Source organism: Lissotriton vulgaris, chromosome 5, assembly GCF_964263255.1.
Source record: "Lissotriton vulgaris chromosome 5, aLisVul1.2, whole genome shotgun sequence".
Lineage (NCBI taxonomy): Eukaryota > Metazoa > Chordata > Amphibia > Caudata > Salamandridae > Lissotriton > Lissotriton vulgaris.
The window spans coordinates 1327950673-1327975005 of record NC_141693.1 but is presented as its reverse complement, the minus strand read 5'-3'; the positions used below and the strand labels follow the sequence as shown (position 1 = coordinate 1327975005).

General features: G+C 47.3%; 1 protein-coding gene across 1 annotated transcript in view; it reads left to right on the top strand.

Annotated features, from left to right (window-relative positions):
• Positions 1-24333, top strand: part of SRPK1 (SRSF protein kinase 1) — a 353882-nt gene that overhangs the window by 174364 nt on the left and 155185 nt on the right. The window contains exons 4-5 of the mRNA XM_086923257.1: positions 9786-9893; positions 10035-10104. Of these exons, the coding sequence (XP_086779383.1) occupies positions 9786-9893; positions 10035-10104 (178 nt within the window). The remainder of the gene's footprint in view (positions 1-9785; positions 9894-10034; positions 10105-24333) is intronic.

The window sequence follows — 24333 nt, the reverse complement described above, 5'->3', positions numbered from 1 at the left end:
AGCTGTTTTTGCCTTTCTTTTGAGCCTCTGCCTTCGAGCTTGTCTCAAGAGAGACCCTTCTTTTGTAGAGTTGTACCTTACCCCTATGTAGGGTATTTGTTGGTACTCCTATTGCTACTCTTCCTTGCCCAGGAACTTTTGCTGCACATTGACTTTTCCTACTGTTGTAGGATGTCTCCTCTGATGAGATCCATGGGATTAGTTTCTCTTCTAGGGATACAATTGGTTGTCTACAGTTGGTCCGTAATACATCCCGCCTCCGTAATGGGTTTTGGCAACCTGGTGTGTTTCTGCAACCTCGCTGTGCACGTCTTGCCTATTGGTGGACATGCACGGGGGGATGTCTTCCCTGGCATGGTCTCCGTTTTCTTGTTTCTGGCAGGACACAGGGTCTGGTTTGTCCCTTCCTGCCCTGTGCACATTCTTAGTTCTCAAGGAGTGACTCTTGTCTATGCCTTTCTGCCACTGAATCTGTGCTCCGACCCTGATGTTATCTGGGTGTGAGTTCTTACTCTGTCTGGCACAGGTGCTTCTTTGGGGTAGCATTATTGTGTGTGTATTCTTCTCATCGTTCTCCATTTTGGTAGACTGTGTCTGTCTTGGCGGTATAGACTTTGGAGCGTGCTTATGTCTGTGCCTTCTCTCATTCCTTTATGGGTAGTCTTGTGGTCTCTGTTTCCGCCTGTCTCACAGGAGACCAGGTTTCTTCCCCCACCGGGACCTGTTGTTTTTTCTGCAGTCTTACCTGTTATGCAGCACACCTGTGCCGTGGTACCGCTTGCATGATTCCCCTATTTAGGATTTCGTCACTCCACGTACGTGTGGCGACATTCCTGCCTCTGGGGGTGCTCGCTTACTAAGTCTTTTTGCCTTAGTGTCAGATATTCTTGCTTACTCTTCCTTCGGGATAATGTCCTCTGTGTGTTTATAGCTTTGCAGGTTCTCCACTCACTGTAGTGCCTTTTAATTAGTTTGGCTGCATGCCTACCTCCTGAGCTTTTGCTCAATGGTGGCTCCTCTGTCTCTGTTGGCACTAGGCTCTTGGTACGCCCCTGCCACTGTTGTCACATGTCCTTGGGGGTGCACGTTACAGTGTTTTTTCTTACACCCACGGGCCTCCTGCTGCGGATCCTGTTCTCGGGCGGACGGTCTTCAGACTGACCCCTGTTTCTTGTGGCTTCCACTGTGGTGTGTGTTCAGGCGGTATACTCTACTGTTGTCATGTTGGTTTGGCCATGGAAACTTAATTCCTCTTGGATTATAGGGTCCAGTGCTGGGATCCTTCATAAAGGTCTCACTGCTTTGTTTCTTGCGTTAGCACTGAACTTTCTAGTTCTGTTCTCCTTTCGTCTGTGTCTGGGCGACAGGTCTCACACCGTTCCTCGTCGGAATTGGTGTTTTGACCATCCCTTGCTCATGCTCCTTAAGGTGGGTCATGGGTCTTATGTCCGTTGTCCTGGCATTGCAGTTTCCACCGTATTTCGTCAGCAGTTGACGAATATGTTCTCCTGGAACTTGGTGGTTATTTCACAGATCCTCCTCCTTTGGGGTATGGCTTTGGTATCTATTCTAAGTTAAGGAATCTGCGGCTAGATGTGTCTATCAGATGGAAGTGTTACTTACCTTCGGTAACGATATATCTGGTAGAGACACAGTCTTGCCGCAGATTCCTTAACGCCCGCCCATCCTCCCCGCTCTGCGACGGCCTTTTCATGTGCTATTTTTCCACCTAGCCCCCACCTTTCTGGTGGGGTTGGTTTTCCGGAGATGTGCTCTCGCACCTCTTTCTGGGGTAGGATGGGTTCTCCTGCGTTGGGCATTTCAGCCTCCCCTCCGCCCTGGTGTTTGGTTGGTGACGTGTTCTCGCACCTTCCTTTGGCATGGGGGAGTGTTGTTCGGCTTTTGTGCCCTTTAGCTTGCCACTCCATCCACGTTTTTAGGTGGTTACAGGCTTACTTTTGACTGCCTTCTCCTGTTGTGCCGCCTGTGCTCTTTGTATGTGCAGTTATTCTGTTTTTTATTCCCTCCCACCGCCTGTGCCTCCTTCTTTCTATGTCAGTCGGTTGGGTTGGGTTCTGTGTGGTGCTACAGTCTTTCAATCTCTGGAGGGTGTGTGTGTTGTGAACTGTCCTGTGGTCGTTCACTCCTAGTCACTTGTCTTGCATCCTGTTGCCTCGAAATTGTGGTCCCTTTTATTTCCCTCCTATGGTGACGGGCTGTCCCTGGCTTGTCATATCTTTTGTGGCACAGCAGTTGCCCCCCGTGAGGTGGGGCACGACTTGGCAATTTGTTGGGCCCTTGCTTGCAGCAAGTGCTCTGTGAGCTCCCCTCAGTTTCTCCGGGTACTGTGTGCTTTTCTACTTCCTATTGTTTCTCACTCAAATGATTATTCTCTCATTTTCATGTTACTCATAGCGTTTTTACAATGATGTTGCTCTTTTTTTTTTAACACACTGTTCCTATGCTATCGCAGTCTTTTCATGGCTCCGCGTTGTGGCACGGAAAAGTTTCCTGTAAAAAACTGACATCAGCATGCCGGGAGTGGCTTATATGGCTCCATTTTTTATTTATTTTTTTTAAACACGTTTTATTCAGGTTATCAAAGTCAATTCAATACATTAAATTCAGCATGACATATGTAGATCAAAACAGGTTGTACACATTAAGGCATATACATATTCCGCTGCGTGGGACCGTTCTATGTCATTCGACCCATAACTTTTCCCTAAACCACTGCTCAATATCTTGGTCTCCTGAGGTATGCGGCAATTCAGTCGCTCTTGTCAGAATCACTGTCATGCGGTAGCGGTGGATCACAGACCCCTCTTCGATAAGCATTCCGTCTACGCCAGATTCTTTCCCACTTTTTGGGACACCTCCTGTACACAAAGACAGACCTCTCGGCTACCATTGCCAAATCCATATCCGCACACCATTGGGTTAGGGTCGGACTAGTCCCAGATCCCCATTTCTGCGCAATGTTCCGTTTGGCCACCACCACTCCCATAGTTACCCACCCCTGCAGTGTCACATTGAAATCTGTTGGTTCCCAGATATTTAATAAACAAAGCTTAGGCTCAGGTAGTACCGTGACACCTGTTACTTGGGAGATTGTTCTCATTACTGCCATCCAGTACCTCCCTATCACTGGGCAGTCTCACATTGTGTGAAAAAAGGCCCCTGATTCCCCACATCCTCTTAAACACAGCTGAGTATCTACTCTACCAATTTTGTGTAGGAGCACCCTCGTGTAATATGTACGTTGTAGTATTTTAAGCTGCACAAGACGTAGTATGGCTGGGATTGCAGCCTCTCTAGGGGAGGTGAGCGCTTCTCGCCAATCTGCCTCGTCAATGTCCCCTATATCTCTTTCCCATGCCTTCCTCACTGTCTCTGTGGGGTCCGGTCTATTATGATTTTCTTGTAAGTCAGTGATATCGCCTTTTTTTGAAGGTGGTCAGTCAGGAGCCTAACCTCTAACGGCGAGGACTCCTCCGGTGTCGCACCAGATGGCAGAACCGATGTCAGAGCATGCCTAACCTGTAGATAACGGAAACACTCCGTCTCAGCCAGTCCATATGTGGCCTGTGGTTGCTCAAAGGGTATTACTGTGCCTTGTTTCCACAGATCTCCCACTGACGAGATCCCGATGTTGTCCCAGTTCCGAAAACCCTTAGTTGCCCAACCTACCTAGCTTTCTTGGATCCCACAACGGTGTCGCTAATGTGATCACTCCCTCCCATCCTAATGCTCGCCGAGCCATAAACCAGATGCTAATCGTTTGTAATGTCGGCCCGGTGACTAAGGGCTTACGTCTCTTATTTTATAGGGCATCCATTATGCCATCTTTTTCAAAGGCATGCCTATCTAGTCTAAACGCTGGCTCATCTTGGGGGGCATATAGCCATTGGTTTATCGGAATCAGATGAGCGGCCCAGTAGTAGGTCCTAATATCAGGTAGCGCTATCCCCCCCGTCATACCAGCCTCTACATAATTTCTTCATGGCAATGTGCGGTGTCTTTCACTCCCATAGCAATGTGGTTATTTCTGCCTCTACTGCTCTAATGTAGTTGGACTGTACCAAGAACGGGGTGTTGTGTAGTGCGTAAAGAAATCTCGGCAGTGCCACCATCTTAAATAACGCTGCTCGGCCAAGAAGTGTAAGGGGCAGCGTACGCCAATGCCGTACATCCCTCTTCAGCCGCCGTAATGGTTGCATCTAGTTGTGTTCTATAAAGTGTGCCCTGTCAGGGGTGATGAAAATTCCCAAGTATTTGAAGCCGTCTGTAACCATCTGCAACACACACCCACTGGGTAACTGGGACAGGGGGCCCCGAAGGACATACAGTAGCGACTTATCCCAATTTATCATGTAGCCAGACATTTTCCCTTACGCATCGCAAATGTCCAAGAGACGAGCAGTAGATCGCCCTGTGGAAGTAAAGTAGAGCAGTAGGTTGTTTGCGTATAGGGAGATTCTATCTTCCCATCCCACAGTCCACCTTATGCCCTGTATCGCTGGGTACTGTCGCACCCATGCCGCTAGTGGCTCCAAGAAGTTAGCGAAAAGCAGGGGCGGCAGCGGGCACCCTTGCCTCGTCCCTCTACCTAGGTCGAATTCTCTGGAGAGACATCCATTTACCACCACTCTTGCCAGTAGTTGCGCATATATTAACCCTACCCACTTACAGAATTTAGGGCTAAATCCCAGGTGGTGAAGGACTGCCACAAGGAAGGGCCATTCCACCAGATCATATGCCATCCGTGCGTCCATCAAAAGTATGGCTGCATCCTCGTCTATTGTCTCCCTCAGTTCCATCACCCCAAACAGCCGCCGCAGGTTAAGTGCTGTGTTTCGGTTGGGCATAAAGCCCGATTGGTCCGGGTGTATAATGTCTGCTAAATAGGGCTGGAGACTTGTAGCCTGCGCTTTTGCTAGGATCTTTGCCTCCGCATTAAGCAGTGAGATTGGCTTGTATGATGCACACTCTTGTACTGGTTTTCCCGGTTTATGAATTGCCACGATGGTGGCCGTTCGTTGGTCCCTTGGGTGAGCCCCTGTTAGTAAACTGTCATTATACATATCTAGGAGGCGTGGCGCTAGCTGTGCAACCCCCAGTTTGTAGAACTCAATAGAAATGCCATTGGGCCCCAGTGCCTTTCCCGTGTGAAGTGCTTGTATCGCCCCCGCTATCTCCTCCTGTGTCATATCTGCCTCTAGCTCTACTACCGCCTCCTCTCCAAGCCTAGGAGTCTATGCTCTGTAAGAAAGCTCGATTATCCTCAACCGTTACTGTGGCCACTGGTGTGTAAACTGATTCATAGTGACAGGCAAGCGCGTCCGCAATCTGTTGTGGGGCCTGCACCAATGTGTCATTTTGTGTGCGTATTTGTGCTATCCAACTAGCCGCCCATTCCTTTTCACCTAACTATGCCAGCAGCTTCCCTGCCTTATCTTCTTGCCCGTAAATTGTATGCTGGGCTTTTTTGAGTCTCGGTGACCTCTTCCCGTGTGAATGCCGTAAATTCCTGCTGTGCGAGCTTCAACGCATGTGTTGTGTCCTCTGTAATATCGAAGGTGTGCGCCCTTTCAGCTCTCTCTAAGTCCTCCTCGAGGTTCCCCATGTGTAAATGTGTAAATGTAAATGTGTTGTATTTGTATAGCGCGAACAGTAACCCGTAAGCATCCCGGCGCTTGTACTCCTACCACAAGGGAACCCCTCCTGGCTTTTCCTTGTGGGGTGTCCACTCCTGGGCATCCCATGGTGAAACCAGGCATCCCTTGTGCATCGGGGGCCGTTGTGGAGACTAAGCAAGCTATTGCCCAGAGTTGCAGCGTGGGGCCCATGCTTAGATTCGGCACTGAGGCGAGAATATCCGGTTAGAGTAATTTAAGCCCGATCCCGCCGAGGCGGGAATCGAACCCTGGTCCCTGCCCAGCTTTCTGCATCAAGGTCTGCCGCTCTAACCATTGAGCCACACTTTTCGATGTGTGCCTTCTGCTCCTTCTTTTTCCCCGTTATCGCCGATATGGCCTGGCCTCGCAGGACCATTTTATGCGCCTCCCACAGGGTCGATGGTGAGGAGACCGAGTTCTCATTTTCTTCAAAGTAGTGTTTCGTAGTTTGGAGCAGTGATTTTCTAATCTTCCTGTCCTGTAAATAGCCTGGTCTAATGGGGAAGAGTCTTCGGCTTTGTTGGTCAGGCGACGTGTATGTGATACAGACCGGGGAGTGATCCAATATACCTCTCGGGAGATGTTGTATGTCTGTCATACCCAAAACCCCAGTGGCCAAGGTGAAAATGTAGTCAAGTCTGGACAGGCTATTATGGGCCCCAGAATGAAATGTAAATTGTTTGTTTACCCGTTGGGTGTCTAGTTCTCCACATATCTATAAGGCCCAGTGCTTCCACAAAGTCTCTTAGCTTTAGCGTCTCACGGCTGGTTGTTCTCACAGGCTGTCTATCTAAGTCTGGGTCCATAACAGAGTTAAAATCTCCTTCTACAAGTAACTCACCCTCTGGGAGGGTCAAGAGGAATCTCCCGAAGTCCGCCAAAGTATCTTGGTGCAGCGTTGGTGGAACATATACCGAAACCATATATGTCTTCCCATCCCATTGACCCGATATCGCTGCAAGCCTACCCTGATCATCAGTGTAAATTTTAGACACTACTATGGGAAAGCGTTTGTTAACCAAAACCCCCATCCCCCTAGACCCAGAGGAGAATTCTGCATGCGCTGCCATGTGGAGCCCCCATCTATTCAATGCCTTAACCGTCGTACCCTTTAGGTGTCTCCCGGAGCAATGCTACTGCATGGTTCTTCCTTCTGATGTACTGCAGCACCAGGCCCGTTTAATTTTGTCCCCCTGCCCATTAACATTCCAGGATATTACTGTGAGTCGTGGCGCCTGTCGATGGGTCTCCTAGGTCCCTGTGGTCATGGTATTAGTGTTTGGACGTGTACCTGCCATGCGTGGTGAGAAACATTTTATATATATATGGATCATCACAATTTGATCTAACCTGTCATGCATCACTTTCTGTTCAACAATGAAACTGCCCATAAAACTTGGGGACTCGTCCCCGGTAACTGCTCCCCCCCCAAACCTCCCCCCCCCCCCCCCTTCTAACCCAACCCCCCTCCCTGCCTCGCGGATTTAGAACTACCCGCCTCCCCTCCATAGCAGAGTGCTTCATACCCAAAACCAGTAAACTTCTGTAACTTGGGTGTGAGAACACCAGTCTACCCTTTCAGCCCGACTCTTGCGATACTCATCTGAAGTCCAAAGACATGTTCTCTGCTGAGTCCCAAGCAAATTGTCCCATCCGTGTAGCGATCTCCTCCCATCGTAACCAATCGTTGGCTTTCCATTCACAGTTCGGAGCGGGTCGGGTTTTCAGCAACACCTACTCCATTCCTCAGGCAGCCCCCCCAAGGAGGGGGCTGTAGCAAGCATCAGTTTGTTCCTCAATTGACCTGCATCTGCAGTCCACTCGGCCCTTTGCTCTGTCACTTATCACCCGATCCAGCTCTGCGATCTTCGCTGATGTATTGCACCCCCTCCTCTCGCCCTCTCTCTTCACCTTGCTGGGAGAGCCGCCGACGCTGTTCCTTCTGTCCCCGATGATTGCCCGCTGGTCTCCAGCCTTCCAGCCAGTCAGTAGCCTCGCCAGGTGAATCAAAAAACCAGGCCTTTCCTTCCGCCTCCAACCTAAGTTTCGCCGGGAAAAGCATAGCATATTTCAGTTCTCTGTTTCGGAGTTCTTTCTTAACTTCTGTGAAGCTGTGGCGTTTGGCTGCAACTGCCGTTGTATAGTCCGGGTAGAATGTGACCGTACTGTTCTCTATTTGTAGGGGGGGCTCACTTGGGCCGCCTGGAGGATCGCATCTCTATCATGGAAGTTGAACAGTCTCGCCAGGATCGGTCTCGGGGGGGCCCCCAGCTTGGGCCTCCCACCCGGAACCCTGTGCGCCCTTTCCACCGAAAAGAATTTAGACAGTCCTCGAGGGCAGAGCTTAGTTTGAATCAAGTCTTCCACGTATAGGTCCAGCTCCTGTCAGCAAATACTCTCCGGCACACCTACCAGGCGTACGTCGTTGCGCCGAGAGCGCCCCTCCTGATCGTCTAGCTTTGCCGCAAGCTGAAGGTTTACCTTTTCCAAGTGCGCCATTTGCTTTTGCAGCGTCGCCGTATCTGTAGTTAGGGTTTTTGTCGTGGCCTCTACCTCAGTCACCCTAGAACTCATTTTAGAGCGGTCAGCCCTAAGCAGAGACACTTCCGTGGACATGGAGCCAATTGACGTTTGCATCTGTAGCAACGTTGCCATCCCGTCTTGTAATGTGACTTCTTTTTGGGGCCCATCGGTCGCGGCACCCTTGGACGGAGACCCCAATGGCGCCCCCATCTGCTGACCCTTTGTCAGTGTGCATTTGTCAATTCGGTTATTTTGTACCGGTCTCGCCGCTCTGGAGCTCATCCTGGCCCTTCCAGACAGTCCACACAGCCCGATCCACAGGGGGCCCGCAATGGCAATTCGGCACTACCTTACTGTCAGGAGCCACCACCAAATATCTTTTGTTTCTACAGAGGCCCATTCTGTCCGCCTCGCCGCCGAGAAGCTGTTTTTCCCCCACCACCATCAAACGTGCCCCGCTGGTCTGGGCTTCCCTCCGGTGTCCGTTGCACTGTCTGGCCCTTAGGTGGCTCCCCTGGCACTCCTGCCGCTCTCCGTCGCGTCCCCCTGCTCCGGCGTCTCACAGTTGCACATGGGGGGGGCAAAGCTTTAAGTCTGTAGGTGCTGAAGCAAATTATATACCACAGAGCTTCTCCCTTCTCAGAAAGGCAATCTAATATCCCATCACCATCTCACATAAAGCGCAATTTGCCACACATCAAGGCTACCATGGGCACAATTCTTGTTAATGTTTTGAGAACTTCTCGGGTCTTTACTAGAATTAGTTTACATGTGCTTTCTGCTCTCCTTTCCTTTTTCGACACGCTGCTCCAATGCCTGCAGGCGTGCAGGGTTCAGGAGTTGCGCACGAGTTATGGCACGTCTGCCCGGCTACATGAGACAGGAGCCGGCCGTCCCACCGCTGCCTGCTGCGGTGCCTGCGCCTACGTGCGGCTCTGTCCCTCACCGTGCTTCCCGGCCTTAGTCTCGGATGTGAGGCCACAGCTCCGCCCCCTCTCTGTATCAGTCACCGGGCACACCGCATACCGCACCGAGACCAGATTAGGGCAGCGGGGGTCACTTCGTCGTCGTTCCAACCCAGTGGATACTTCAGGACACAGGATTAATGCCGGATATGTGGGTCACAGCTGTCGGGTACCGGGAGTCTCCTTAGGCTTCGGCCATCCTTCTCGGTCGCAGACCACGCCCCCCTTATATATGGCTCCATTGACGTCACTTCCGCGGAAACGTCAGGATGGAGCCGGGCAACGCCAACTCTTGGCGTGCAGATTTATTGCGGGGGAAAAAGATTTTCCGGATCCAGTCTGACACCTGGGGAGATTTTCTAAGGTAAGAAATCTGCGGATAGACTGTGTCTCTACCAGATATATCGTTACCAAAGGTAAGTAACTCTTCCACCAGCACTAGCGAATTGAACATACCAGTAAATAACATTTTTCTTTCTAAATGCTCTTGGATGAACTATGCTGCGGTAGGCTACACCTCAGGGTGAAGTAGATGTGCAGTGAGAAGAGGTAATTTTTTTATGTAAACAAATGTTAACCATGTTTGTTAGAATTTTGTCCCTGGTTTCTTCTTTTTCAGCATAAACATTTCACGGAAGATATTCAAACTCGGCAGTACCGCTCTTTGGAAGTGTTGATTGGTTCAGGATATAGCACACCTGCTGATATTTGGAGCACAGCTTGTATGGTGCGTGACTATAAAATCTATATCCTGTTGTAGATGTTTAAGTCCAGACACTTTGTTCTCACAGTTATTTTATTTTCAGATGGTTGTTTTTACTGCTTTGCTTTTTGATGTGCTGATGTTGGCATTCCTTTTTTCTCCCAGGCATTTGAATTGGCAACAGGTGACTTTTTATTTGAACCCCATTCTGGAGAAGACTACTCAAGAGATGAAGGTGAGTGCATATATCAAGGTGCCGGAGTGGTTTGGGTTAAAATTAAATAAGACATCTGACAGGCAGTGAACTAGATTAAAGTAATGACTCCTTATAGCCCACTGGATAGATGAATCTGCTGATTAGATATTGTGGGTCTCATTGATAGTGAACATGGTATAATGTATCTGATAGAAAGCTTTGAGTATTTCATAGGGTAGGATTGCTGTCCAGATGATCTAAATGCGACTGACTGGGTTCTTTGTGAGGAAAGTTGGAGGAGCTTGTTCCGATATTTTTAAGGGGCAGGATGACTGAGTTATTTAAGGGGATCATATTTTGGATAAATAGATGTAAAATAGCTGCATCCCTGTCCCACCTTTCCATCATGTAACAAGTCTGATGGATCTGATTCCTCAGCTTGCAAATTTTCCTCTTAAACCATACTATCTCCAAAACTTTTCCAGCAATTGCTTGTGCGCTTTGACCGGTGTTGCCTTAAGATTGTGTGTCCGCTTCGCTTCCAGTAATAACGGCATGGAGCTGTATACAGGCGTCACCCTTGTATGTTAACGCGGGTTTCTTTCTGCACCCTAGATACAGGTCTGGAGCTCTGCGGCCAACCTTTGGCCAATCTCTTACTAACACCAAATTATTTTTTGTTTTGTTGAGATTATGCTAGGGAAGTCTTGCCCCAAAAGGATACAGGCTTGAAGCCATTTCGACACTGCAGGAAACCAGTGTCCATCACAAACAGGAAACAGATCTTTCACAAACCTGCATGACTTCTGCCTGTGATTATCTCTGGGCTCAGCCTGATGCACAATCCTGCGACAGATGCTTTTCCTGATGTATCTGCAGTAGCATCAGGGGGCAGAAGGAGAAGCTGTACACCGCTTAGATGTCCCAGCACTGTCGCTCCAAATCCCGGGACCACTTCCACTCCAAATGGCCATCCTCAGGTAAGGCAGAAGACCAGCCTTGTCATGAACCTAAGAAGTCTAAAAGGAATTAATCTCCTTCCAACCACTCCCATTCCTCGAGAAATTGCACAGTTTGCACTCGATGGACCCGACTTCGCTCCATTTGTCCAACTTGGGAGACTATTCCTATCCTGGTCTAAGTGTGCCCTGGGTTTCCCAGGTCGTTGCTAACCCAACAGCAAGTTGAGGCCTAGAATAATTTCATGCAGCAATTATTTCAGGTGATTGGGAGTACCTCGAGGCCCCATGGATCATCTGGGGCCTCCAGCTGGATAGCCACACACTGCCTTGGTGCTGCCTGATCTGATTTGACTCCTATCCCATCCATACTTCAACACCTATGTGAAAGGCCATCCTTATCCCAAACATTCAATCACTGGTCCCTGTTCCAAAGGCATAATTTTCACATCTGGAAGGTTTTCGACCCAGCCGCTGCTATTGTCTCGACTGCGTAACCTCTATGTAGTACTGAAAAAAAGCAAGGCAAAGTGGTTGAGTTGTACTGTTGTGCCAGGTGCCGCTGAGATTGTGGGAATGGCTCGACTTCAACAGGATATATGTGATGGCCAGTCGTTTGTTGCACTTGCTATTTGCCAATACTAACAAGCTCAACAGCTGGCATCTGGCAGGCCATGGATGGTGTTTGTACTCAGAAGTAGTTCAAGACGTCTTTGCCCAGTAGAAATACTGCCACATCAGAGAATGCAGTGTCATAAAGTTTTCGTGCTGCAATTTCCGCCTTGTGGTTAGACCAAAGGTGCATTCCTCTTACAGTGGGGCTGAGCCCACCTGTACACCTTCCCACTGCCACCTCTCTGCCAAGATTTTTTAAGGTAATCAGGAAGGACTTGGCTCAGGAGAGCGTGGTAATGTAACCCAAACAGTCTGAGTATTTGCTCTCTCCCCATCTACTTCTTTGAGAGGTCCTTCTGTCACAGCAAAAGGGCAGGGCTCTTCATCTGAACCTCGGCAATCGACACCACAGTGCACAATGCCTGGGAATTGCACAGAGCCAGTTGAGTAGGTCTAGCCTGCTTGTGGAATTAGTAGACAATATCTTGGCTGCTCGTCGTGCATATCGTCTACTTATGCTGGTCACTGGACAAAGATTGTGCCCTGATGTGACCCACTTTAGGTTAACTTACCCAGTGGCAATTGCCCCCCAATAGGTGATCCCAAGGACGTGCCACAACTTACCCACAGCTTCCCCCAAACCCCTCGGGCTACAGGGGAATGCCTGGACCCTATTGATGCCCGGCTGTACTGCTGACTGCAAAGTGAAAAAATGAATGACCGCTTCAAACAGCCGATCAGCCTTTCACTATTGCAAAGCTTCCTGGGCTGCTGCGAGATCTCTCCAGCACATTAACTGTAATAGGTTGCACTGACCAGTCCTGCACTTAGCGAACTCATTTAAAGGTTCATCTCAGCATAATCCAAGGCAATGCACTCAACAAGTAATGCATTCCCTAATGTGTTATTGTTTGTGTCATCTCTAGCTCCCCAATGTTTCGCTGTGGGCACCATTAAAGGTCATGTATCGGACCTACATTTCTACATTTGCCTGACCAACCTTCATTGCTCAAATCACCATTTGTAATCTGTTTCTGAAAGGGCTCACATATATTTCCTCCTTTTCCCTTTATTATGCCACAGTGAGACCTTCCTTCGTCCTTGCATTTTTGTTATTCACACCTTTGGTGCCTATGAACATCTGCTGCTAGTTAAGACCGTTTTTCTAATTGCCATTACTTCTGTGAAGCGTGTAAGTTACATTTAGGTCTGTCAGTGAAGCCTCCATATCTCTTCGACAAAGTTGTGCTTGGGACCCACGTTTCCTTGTTACCAGAAGTGATGTCACCCTTTTACATGGGGCAGTCTAAATCTCATCCCACTTTTGGCCTGCCACATCCCTCTGAGGAGGAGTGCCTGCAAAGGTTAGACGCCAAGAGAGCTCCTAGCTTTTGCACCAAAAGTATCAAGTATTAAAAGGTGGATGACCAGCTTTTTGCTACGTTTGCTGGTGCTAAAAAAGGAAGGGAAGCTCAGAAGACCCCCTTGCCTAGATGGATTATCTCTACATAAAAATGTGTTATACCCAGGCTAAGGAGGAGCCTTCGAAGGGTCACCCAGCTCATTCGACCACAGCCAAGGCCTCCACCATGTAATTGGCTAGGATTGTTCCAGTATCGTAAGTCTGCCAAACTACTACTTGGGAGTCAATTCATATCTTCACCAGGCTTAACTGTCTTCATTCTCAAGTCCACAGTGAGGACTATTTTGTGCATTCACGTCTCCAGGACCTCCTGGTGTAAAGTCCACTCCTTAGAATCTCCACCTGTTGAAAGGTACTGCTTTGATGCCTGTTCAAAAGTTGTTCATCTGTGATTTGAAGTATCCACCAGAAAAACTATATTCCATACTTATGTTCGGTAACATTCTTTCTGGGAGCATGCTCCCATTCCTCACCATCCTCTTTGTTCTGTAACTTGATAATATAAGTTTCCAAAAATATCCCATGATCGGTTAGGCATACTGCTAGGTTTGCACTCTTATTACAGATGAACTGCTTCAGAGGGTGCAGAAGATTTGCATAAGAAACTGAATATAGCGCGCAAGGGTAGCACCTGTGTATGGCTCTATGCCATCACTTTTAGAGGTGGTACAATGTTCTGTACATCCAATTGCACCACCTGTCTTGCGTGGGAGCAATTGCTGGAAAGTTATGAATCCAGTCAGGCAACTGGGGAAATTCATAAGGTGATGAATCCCAGGTTCGAATACCCACCAGAAAGAATGTTACCAAATGTAAGTAACTTGTTTTTTTCTCTTCCACCTACTCTGCTTCCTATTGCATTTCCTCCCCTTTATAGGTGGGATAGTGTCATGGGCGATCTCTATTGTACGGAAGTTGAATATCAGGTGAACATGCATATACATATCTTTATTGCAACTACATCGATCTTAAAGTATGCAGTTTTAATTCCTCCATATTGCTAGTTACAATCATCTTTCAGTGCTCTTGTTTCGGGTCCTATTACCGATGCAGTTTTGAGATCCCTGGTATCAAGTGTTGGGTACTAAACATTTTCTTCAAAGCTCCAAACTAACTGGTCAACAGGTCTGTTATTGAGTATCTGCCTTACTTAGTATGGCATACACAATCATTTTTGTGCATCACCTTTTAGCCTGCATTCGTCCATATGGGGAAGTGTAAGAACTTGGATTGTGATCCTATGTCTGCTTTTCCAGCCTAAAGTTTCATCACTTTCAGGGTATTTTCTTCTTTATACACTGTGCCTTTTCTTCCAGTGTGCCTTATGAAAAGTTTATCTTCTGGTTTTCGAGCACTGCCATTATTTTCTTTCACCGGTTGTCCAGGTTCAAGATTGTTCTTGTCTCCGATTTGCAGAATCTGACGTGCCCTACGCATATCTTGATTCGATAGGCCTAAGAAGCTTCTTGCCAAAATAAAATTGTAAATCTTTTCTGAGATTTTGATAATCATGCATTGGTAGGTTGCAGGATGTATACTACTCCCAACTAATGTTAAACGATAAACTGGTTTCCACAAATTTGTCATAGTATCTGGATTAGTGAGCACTGCTAGAAGTGATTTATACCTTTGTGGCAGTAGCACCCAGACTTCAGCGCATAGGGTGATTTCTGTGCTTTTAGACATGGTATTTAGGTGCATGAGATTCAGAAACATGTTCTAAATATAGTGAGGCCACTCACTCAGGTATTGAGTTGCAGACAGATCTTAGCCAAAAGACATAAGAGGTTTCCACTATTTTTTTTTTTTGTTTAATTTTTTAAAACCTTTATTTGTGTAGATGGTTGCATACAAATACGGGCCTACAACCCAGAGGCCGGCCACAGAACAAACTGGAAAGCACCAATGTCAATAAAAAGTACGGAGTGGTTACGCAATACTACACAATGCTGCGAGTCCATAATGCTAACTGAGTGCAACCCCCCGGCACAGGATCATAGAAGGTTAATTTTATGTTAAAGAATAAAGGATCGGTTGTATAATAAGCGTCCTGGTGCACATGGCGGGGAACAGAACCAACAACATTATAATAGGGAATCCATAGATCTGTCATCAGAATAGTCCAAAGCGTTCAAGCCATAGATGCCCTTGCAATTCTTCTTCAGTCAGTGTCCACCCGCAACCTCATGTGCCCAAAGACAAGCAGAACATCACTCTCATGAAAATCAAATTAGCAGTGAGAGGGATAAAGTTGCAATCATTATACAGCCCAACCCGGAGAGTAAAAGAAAACGAAAATACTAGAAAAAAGGAAAAAGGGACTCCACGTTACTGTACCCGCCCCACGGCGATAAAGGCGATCAACAATCCAGACAGCAAACATTCTTAGGGGCGGGGAGGCTAAGTCAGGATAAGCAGAAACTGAAAGTACCATATTATATAGGAATACCCAACCCCCCCCCCCAAGCACTCACCCCGCGGGAATCACGCACAGTCATGGAGACCCAAGAAAAGGACACAAAAGAGCCATAGAAACAAGTAACTATCTAATAGACCCCAATCCACCCGCCCCACCCTGCACCCCTGCAGAAGGCTATGGCCTACCCCTCCCAGCAGCGTGCCTGTCGCCCTAAACATGAACCCGAAATATAGAATGAGATAATATAGGGAAAGGGAAGAAAACAGATAAAAAGGGAAAAAGGAAAGCCACGGGGGAGGATACCATGTAACAAGGCACACGGCCCCCACCCCCTGCCCATACAAACAATTAGTGCAGCCCAAAACGAAACTGGCATGTTTTTCAGGTAGCCATACATAGTAAGGATTCGACAAATTATATCAATTTGGGGCAGTCCATAACTCCGTGTACTGAACAGCAGTCCTCCGGATTAAAAACCGGGTTCACCCCAGTCCTTTCTTAGCTATCGCCACGATGTATGTCGAAGTAGCGGGCATAAAACAAAGCGGAGAGAAAAGGCTGTGGAGCAGCCGCTGAACGGCCAATGGAAGCAACCTATAAGATCTTCTCCGCCGACGGTAATGCAAAAGCTGTTTACGGCAGTCATGTACATCAGTGTCAATGATCCCCAGCAAATCTTCCCGCAGGCGAACCAAGACATCGCTGCCCCCACCAAAATGCGGAAAACAAACAGCAACCACCTCGGGCCCATCCGCATCTCTGAGGGACGGCCCGGGAGCAATGGCGGTTACCACATTGTCTTGCACACAAGAATCCCGGGCCAAGGTCACTTGCCAAATCTTCAGCGCTCGTAGGACGTCGCCAATCGTGGGTTCACGCTCCCCAGTGCAGGCCCCATCACAGTACAGAGGTACAGCATCGACATCCCGGGGCGTTCCACAGCACACGGCATCAGTCGCCATTTTGCGATTACCGCACCGTCTTTTTGGAACCAACTCCTGGGGCGGGCTCACAAACAGGGCCCCCGCAGGATCCCCCTCAAGCATCCAAACAGCAACCTCGATGCAAAAATGAGGGCCACCAAAAGAGGGGGACCCTCCGGTGGCACCGCTCCGCTCGAGCCACTCTCCGCAACCGAGCGATGAAATTCGGAATGGCCGGGCAGGTAGTCCCAGGCGCGTTCAGTTGCCGCACAACGGCCTCCTCCGGCCGGTCTCCATCCTCCACCCGAGGCCGCCACCGACACCGTCTCGCCGGCTACTCGCTGAAGGCAAGGCCCCGGTCTACACACCACGGAGGCCGCACTTCCTGGGAGGACGCCGCTGCGGACCCACTGAACGCCGAAGCCACCAGGACGGGTGGTAAGTATCAGCAGACCTTCATCTATAAAATGTTATCGTTTTTGAGCAGGATGGGCGGCAGGATAGATGAGTTTGGGCAGGGAGGCCGGCGGAGCCGAGATACCGTGCGGCCATCACGATGTCGAGCTTTGCTCCTCCCCCCAGAGGTTTCCACTATTGAAGGCTTTTTGAAGTAACTGATGTGCCCGTCCAGAGTGATGTGATCTAGCATGGTGGTAGCTATGGAGATCATTTTGAACGCATGAGCCAGTAACGTGGAAGGCTCAATATGCTTTTCACTTGGCTTTAAAAGCAGCCAGTATAATGACTAAAGACAGGTTATATGTGCATATAAATATTTAGGCTTCATCTTTGTCTTGCAGGTGTGTTAGTCACAACAGTGACTTGCGCCCTTTGAGGGGTTGTAGATAAGGAAATGCTTGACATAGGTATTGTATTATATATTGTAGAAAGGCTTATGCTAACTTGGTTGTCTTGTACCACGATGCCATTCCATGCTTGTTTTTTTTTTTTTAGATTATAAGATATTTTAAACTTTTTTGGCTACATGGTAGGCAGATCATAGTTTGTTCAGTCCCTGCAAGCTGCTATCTCAGTTTTCGATGTGTTCAGCTTGAGGTGGTTAGTTAGTAGCCAGTGGTCAACAGCTACAAGTCATTGGCGTATGGTATAGGAATCATGCTGTGATGAATTTTCTAGCTTTGTTAATATTTGTATGTCATCAGTACAACTATAGCAATTGTGGTCCAAGGAGCAGATGTTTGTTACAAGGCTAAAGTGCAAGTTAAATAGGAAGTGGATGATGAGGAAGCCTTGGGGAAAGTTGCTGGGTAGCAATGGTCAAATGATATGATGGTTTGTTAAAGAGGAAGAAGGCAATCTGACTGCATTTTAGTACTCTATATTCCAATGTTTTCAGGTCTCTGTAGCAGTGCACAGTGATGGAAATTGTCAAAGGCAGAGGAGAGATTTAGTAACGGTAGTGCCTCGACTACATCTGATTCAGTAGTAGTCTTGATGTTCATTTATTTTTTATTTATTTGCAAAGTTTTATATAGCGCTGGCTAGACCCGGAGGTATCAGAGCGCTTTACATGAAGATCAGCGAGTTACAGATTACATAGGTATATCAGTTGGATCAGCGAGTTACCGGTTACAAAGTTACAACAGTTTGAATTAAAGAAACAGAGGGAGGAGGTGGGGGAGGGAGGGGGACACAAACTGGGAGAAGAGGAAGACCATGCCAAATGACCGGCTGGGTAGGTGATGGCCAAGGGGCCAGACTCCTCTATAGCTGCATAGGACAGCTCCACCGGGCATTGGCCAAGGTTGCTCAGGCTCCGCAGTAGGTGTCTACATCAGTTGAATCGGTGAGTTACAGAATATATAGATACATCAGTTCGAATCCAAACAGTTGCAGAGGAGGGGGGAGGGAAGGGGACCGAACGGGGAGACGAGTAAAACAATGTCAGATGTCAGGCTGGGTAGGTGACGGTCAAGGGGCCAGACTCCCCTATAGCTGCATAGGACAGCTCCACCGGGCATCGGCCAATGTTGCTCAGGCTCGCTGTAGGGATCTACATCAGTTGAATCAGTGAGTTACAGGATACATAGATACATCAGTTAGCATCAAGAGAATCAGAGAGGAAGGGGAGGTAAGGAGACCAAATGGGGAGACGCGGATAACAATGTCAAATGTCCGACTGGGTAGGTGACGGCCGAGGGGCCAGACTCCTCTATAGCTGCATGGGACAGCTCCATCGGGCATCTGCCAAGGCTGTTCGGGCTCCGCAGTAGGTATCCACATCCGTTCAATCAGCAGGTAAGTACAAAACATTATCCCTTTCCTACCACTTGCGCCCTATCCATCTACCAGTCCCCCCCGGCCAACTGACCAGCTCCAAAGGGGCTCAAATGTCCTTTGTCCAGAATGTCAGGGTGCGCTGCCAATGCAGCGCCAGTCAGGGGTGTGCCATCTGCGCAAACCTAAGCGTTGCAGCTGCCCACTACTTGCTGGGCAGCTGAGGACAATAGCAACAGGGCCTAAACGCTGCAGCTGGCTCTAAGTGCTGCACAGTTGTGGAAGGCCTGGCACCTCTGTGCCACTTCTGTCCCTCCTAGGGGTTCACTGAAGGATTGCACCTAAACTGAGCAGCTGACCACTACTTGCTGGGCAGCCGAATAAACCATATCTGGAGGTCTCAAAAACCGGGTGCGCACAACATACTATACACAATACATTTCCTAGCACCCAAAAGCATTAGCACATAAATCACAGTAGGGCTTTGCACCCTATCCATCCATTATTGCCCGTTAAGTGGAAAACCTGAGAGACAAAAATGAGTCACCGGACAGTCAGGGAGTTACTGTACACCAAGTGAAGTGGGATATCTGGGTCGACAGTGTGGGAGAGGCAAGGTGATTATATCTGGGTGGAGGGCTCGTATAAAGGGGATGGGGTATTTTTAAGTATATAGTAAACCATAAAATAAGAATACAGCCTGGTGGATGCACAGGAGGCAGGACAACCATTGTGGTGGAGGGCTCCTGGGGAGCAGCGCCCACTAGCTCCTTTAAAGATGTCCCCCATGTGGGTGAAAAGTGACAAGTCCTTTTTCTATTTCCATCATTGTACAGCAAATAGGTCATGGGGAGCAGCGTCCACTCACCAGATCAGGAGAGCAACATGGCGGCAAACCCCCAACGAAATGGAACCCAATTGCAGATAACCACATCCGGACATGGACCCAGAGCATAGTTAAAAAGCAACCAAAAGAGGGCACAAAGCGAAGACCAATATCATAGAAAGTGTCAGCGTCACTCACACTGAGGGTGGACAGCATCCGTAACACCCAACAAAAACGGGACAACTAGGCGGGCCTTGAAGTGAAATGAGCCAAACCCAGACTCCACAGATAAGCAGGGAAATGATGCCGGCTGCCTCGGAGTGAGAGCGTAGCTTAACGTCGGGGTTGTGATGCACGGCTCAAGACACGGTGGAGCCGGAGGATCGAAAACACCGGTCTGCTGCTGGAGCTGAGTACTTCATCAAAGGAGGAGAGAGAAACTACGTACTGTAGAACACATCAAAACTGCCTAGGAGGTCTAGTCTCTCTGACCTGAAAATCCCCTCATGCGCTAGTCGAGAAGTGCGCACTTTTCAGCGAGGAGATGCGAGCGAATGACAGCAGGACGTCTTTCACAAGGAACAGCGGGCGAGAAGAAAAACACCTCCGTACTGAATGGGGGGGACAGTTTCTCACTTTCAGGGAGACATCATTGAAGGCTGTTATTTGACTGAATACTGACTTTTCAGTGAATGTGTCTAAGAAAGTGTCATCTCAAAGTCGGGTTGCAGTCTAGTTATTTTAGTTATTTTAAGAACGTTTTGGATGTAGGGGTTTCTGTGTTTGGGCATTGTTCTGCTGTTAATGAAAATATCATTAACAGGCAAAGGTCTGCTAGTGATCCTGAATCTTTTATATGGTTTGAGAACTCATCTGATTGGGATTTAGAAAGTAGCCTTGTCCAGATATTTTTACAGATTGGTTGCTCTTTAGATGAAGTGGTATGCGAAGGAGTCATGCAGTTCTTATGAGTGAATGACTTCTGAGATGGACCGAGAGTAATGCGCTTTCTCTTTAGGCTAATCTTCATTGATATTCATGCACATTCAATAGTCCTGACCATGCGTGGGATCTAAAGCACTTACATATATTTCTGGTGAGTATTTCCACCGTCAGATTCCTGACTTCTTAAATCTCCCCCTGGCACCAAACTGGTTTTGGAAAGTTGAAATAGCTCTCCTGCACTACAGCGTTGAAATATCTCTCCCGCATAGGACATCAGAGTCCTTCAAGACACCAACCTGGCACACTGCCATTGGTTCCTTTTTTTCTGCACTTTTCGGGGACCAGTAGTAGCTCCCCTCAAAATATTTCCTCTAAAAAAAAAAAAAAAACGTTTTCACTGTTTTCAGTGTGCCTGCACTGAAAGTTTCAGATTCTCCAACATTAGATCTTTATGTATTCACATGATTGAATCATTATTAGTCGCCAGGCTCAGAATTCTCGATATATTAAAATAGCAGTATACAGTGTAAAATGGCCATAGGCCTATATTAACATAGTATATTTAGTAGCTCATTCACCTCATTTGAAAGAACCCAAACTTTAGCCAGTGAGGTGGAAGCTAAAGCTCTCCTACTCCCTCTAGAGGCCACCAAAGCTCAGTTTTCTATTGAACATAGTGTGTGAAGGATTCCCTTGGCAAAGCTCTGCTTTGACCTGAAACCTAAATCTGATACATTCCTGATCTGCCCTGGATTTGAACCAGCCTTATCGTCAGCTAAAGTACTTTGAGTTGTTTTTAGGGGAAGTATATCAAATTCTGGAATAGGTAGATCCTTATCTCTTACAGCCAGCTGTCACTATGTCTGACAGAATAAATCAGTATTCGAGCCCTGTTCAGCTTTGTGACCTTAAGAATATTTACTTTGATGATCCTCATTCTTAATGCATTTTGGGGCTTTATCCAAGTCAGAAGGCGACCAACTGTGACATTTGTCTTAGATTTACATCTAAAACCCTAAAAGACAGATATGCGGTTGACATTGTTTCTGATGGCTTAGGAGAATTGGATGCCCCCCACTTCAGGGGAAGATTCTGTTAGAAGTGCTCCTTCAAGCACTTCCACAACGCCAGTACTTGTTTGGAACAGTGATTGCAGCCACTTTTCCTACCTCTAAGCATGCAAAACAATCCTCTAAGAATCTTTAAAAATAAAATTTCCGATGGAACGTTGATAAGACCGTCAGCATCTAAAGTACCTTTGTCATCGACCTGTACAACAAGGAGTTTGCTGTTAGTGCTGACCACTACATTGTCGACCTGACTGCGATGGCCCCTATTGACTGTCTTGCTAATGCGTTAAAGTCAGTCCTATTGACAGCGATGCCGTCGACCACTATTTTAAAGGAACCAGACATTTTCACCATCAAAGGTGTCATCATTACTCCAAAATCAGATTTTACAATCTAATGAGGAGGAAGAGTCTAATGTCTATGCCTCGCCAGCTTATAGTCCAACGCAATTATTTGTAAAATATGTCCCAGACTTTGAAGGCAAAATGGAGGAAAATTAATGTTATTCTGAGTAGGACTATCAAAATGATTATATTCCTCAATTTTCACAATCATATTGATCGCCTAAACAGTACAGAGAGCCAGACCTAGTTCAAGTGCGTATGCCCTTTTTAACTAGGTTTCAACAAATGATAAAACATTTCCAAAAAATATTACCACAACCAGCTAATTATCTGTAACCACGTAATCCTCAGCCTACTACTCCACCCAGACAGCGGTCACCTGTGCCTTCACCACCCAAGAGGCCATCCCTAAGAGGGGTTCAAAGACCACAGGTTCCTCCAACATCTGAGGACATGAATGATGATGACGACTCCAACAACTCTGTTTTCAGAGGTAGAGGGCAGGAGGGGGAACTTTTGCAAGATGTTGCAGGATGATTTGATGTTGTAGAGCATGAAATTATTCCAATGGATGACATTCATGTTCCAATGGACTCAGCAAATATTTCAAGATTTCATTCTCTAGTAGAAAGAGCTGCAAAAAAGTTTGCTTTATCAATGAAACTTTTTTTTAAGTGTTTTCTTTATGATTTTAAGGAACAACCACAAACTTCTTAAAGGACAATACCAGTTTTGGGTTATGTATGGTCAGAAGGCCTTAAGCTAATAATTTCCAGCCACATTTTCATTGGTGATACCTCGTCTGGAGAAGAACTATAAAGCTCCAGATACCGCTCCAGCATACCTCATCAGGCATACTAAGTCAGGCTCAGTGAGCTCTTCAGTCGCCCAAAGAAGAACCAAAAGTCTTATAAAGCCATCTTCTCTTCCTGGGGATACTCATCAATAGTCATAAGCACTGAATTATCTCCGCCCATAGGCGGGAACCCGGAACACACATCCTAATACATATATATGTGTAAAATATATAAAAAGAGTACATAGTACTAAAACATTATACAGGTATACATGTATAAACTAATAATATGCAGCCCAAAAACATATCCAATAGGCTAATAAAGCCATAATTACATGTCTTTCTGTAGTATGAAAAGAACTCATAACATATAATGCAAGAAAAGGACATGAACATTAGTTCCATTCCAAAGAAAACCACCTTTTATTTTCATCAAAGAAAACAGGTAATGAAAGGCAATTAGCCTAAACAGGCTGCATAAGCAAATAACATCCCTGTACAGAAAAGGAGACTGGCACTTTGCCTTTAAGGCCTCAGAGAATCTGAACACTTTGCCTTTAAGACCTCCAGTAGAAGCATGCTCCCATCATGCCCCACAGGTGAGTTCTTTTTTCCGGCTCTTTTTGAGAGGAACCTGGAACTTGAGGTTGACTGATTTTGACTGTTTTCAGTCAGAATTTGGTTATTTCCTACTTTTTTCGATATTTCTCATTGTTGGTGGTATTTTTCAGTCTTTTCTGACTAATTGGTTTCTATTTTTTAGTCGGATATTCCACCTTTATTTTACAAGTGTCCTTCCTGTGGGAAGATGATGTCCAAAACCGATCCTCATTCGGTTTGTGTGGTGTGTTTGCCTTCTCATGACACAGAGACATGTTACCACTGCCTTCAACTTTCCAGAAGGACTTTGAAGTAGAGAGAGAGAAGATCCGACTTTTTGGACTTATGGAGAGAAGGAAACATCATGAAAAGGGCCCTGGAAGTCAACTTTCATCTGGAAGGCCCTCCTCTCCCAGAAAACGTCGAAGATCTGCTTCTTCTGATGGTAGGAGTAAGAAAAAGCGTCCTGATGTACCGTCGAGACCAGTTGAAAAAGTAAGGTCGACGTCTAAGTCTAGATCGCCGTCAGCGCTGTCAAGGCCAGTGGAAGGAGTGAAATCGTCGTCGAAGACATCACCTTTAAGAAGTAAGTCGACGACGAAAACGGTGGAAGAAACAAGATTGCCGTCAAAGAGTTTATCGACGTCGAGACGTGGTATCAATTGCAGTAAAATCTATGTTGAAGATGAGAAGTAGATCGACGTTGAAGGTGAGTAGTAGATCGACGTCGAGACCTGAAAAGCGTAGGAGGTCAAGATCACGATCGCAGTCGAGACATAAGTCGACGTCGAGACCTGCTTGGGGCTTGAGAAATCGGGCATGAGAAATCTCGATCGACGTCGAAGAGGCTACTGACGTCCAGATCTCCGCCACCTGTTTCAAGGTCGGCGTCGAGGCACTCTAAATCAACCTCTCGGACCCGTCACAGGTCTTTGTCGAGGTCAGAGCTGACATCGAGGACAGCGACTGACCAGCAGCGGTCGACGTTGAAGGGTCCACCGTCGAGGGCGTCTTCCCATAGATCTCCATCTATCAGAGCCTCTCTTCTTCTGTCTTCATCTATGATTGCTCATTCTGGTTCGACGAAGAGGCGTTCGACGTCGAGGGACA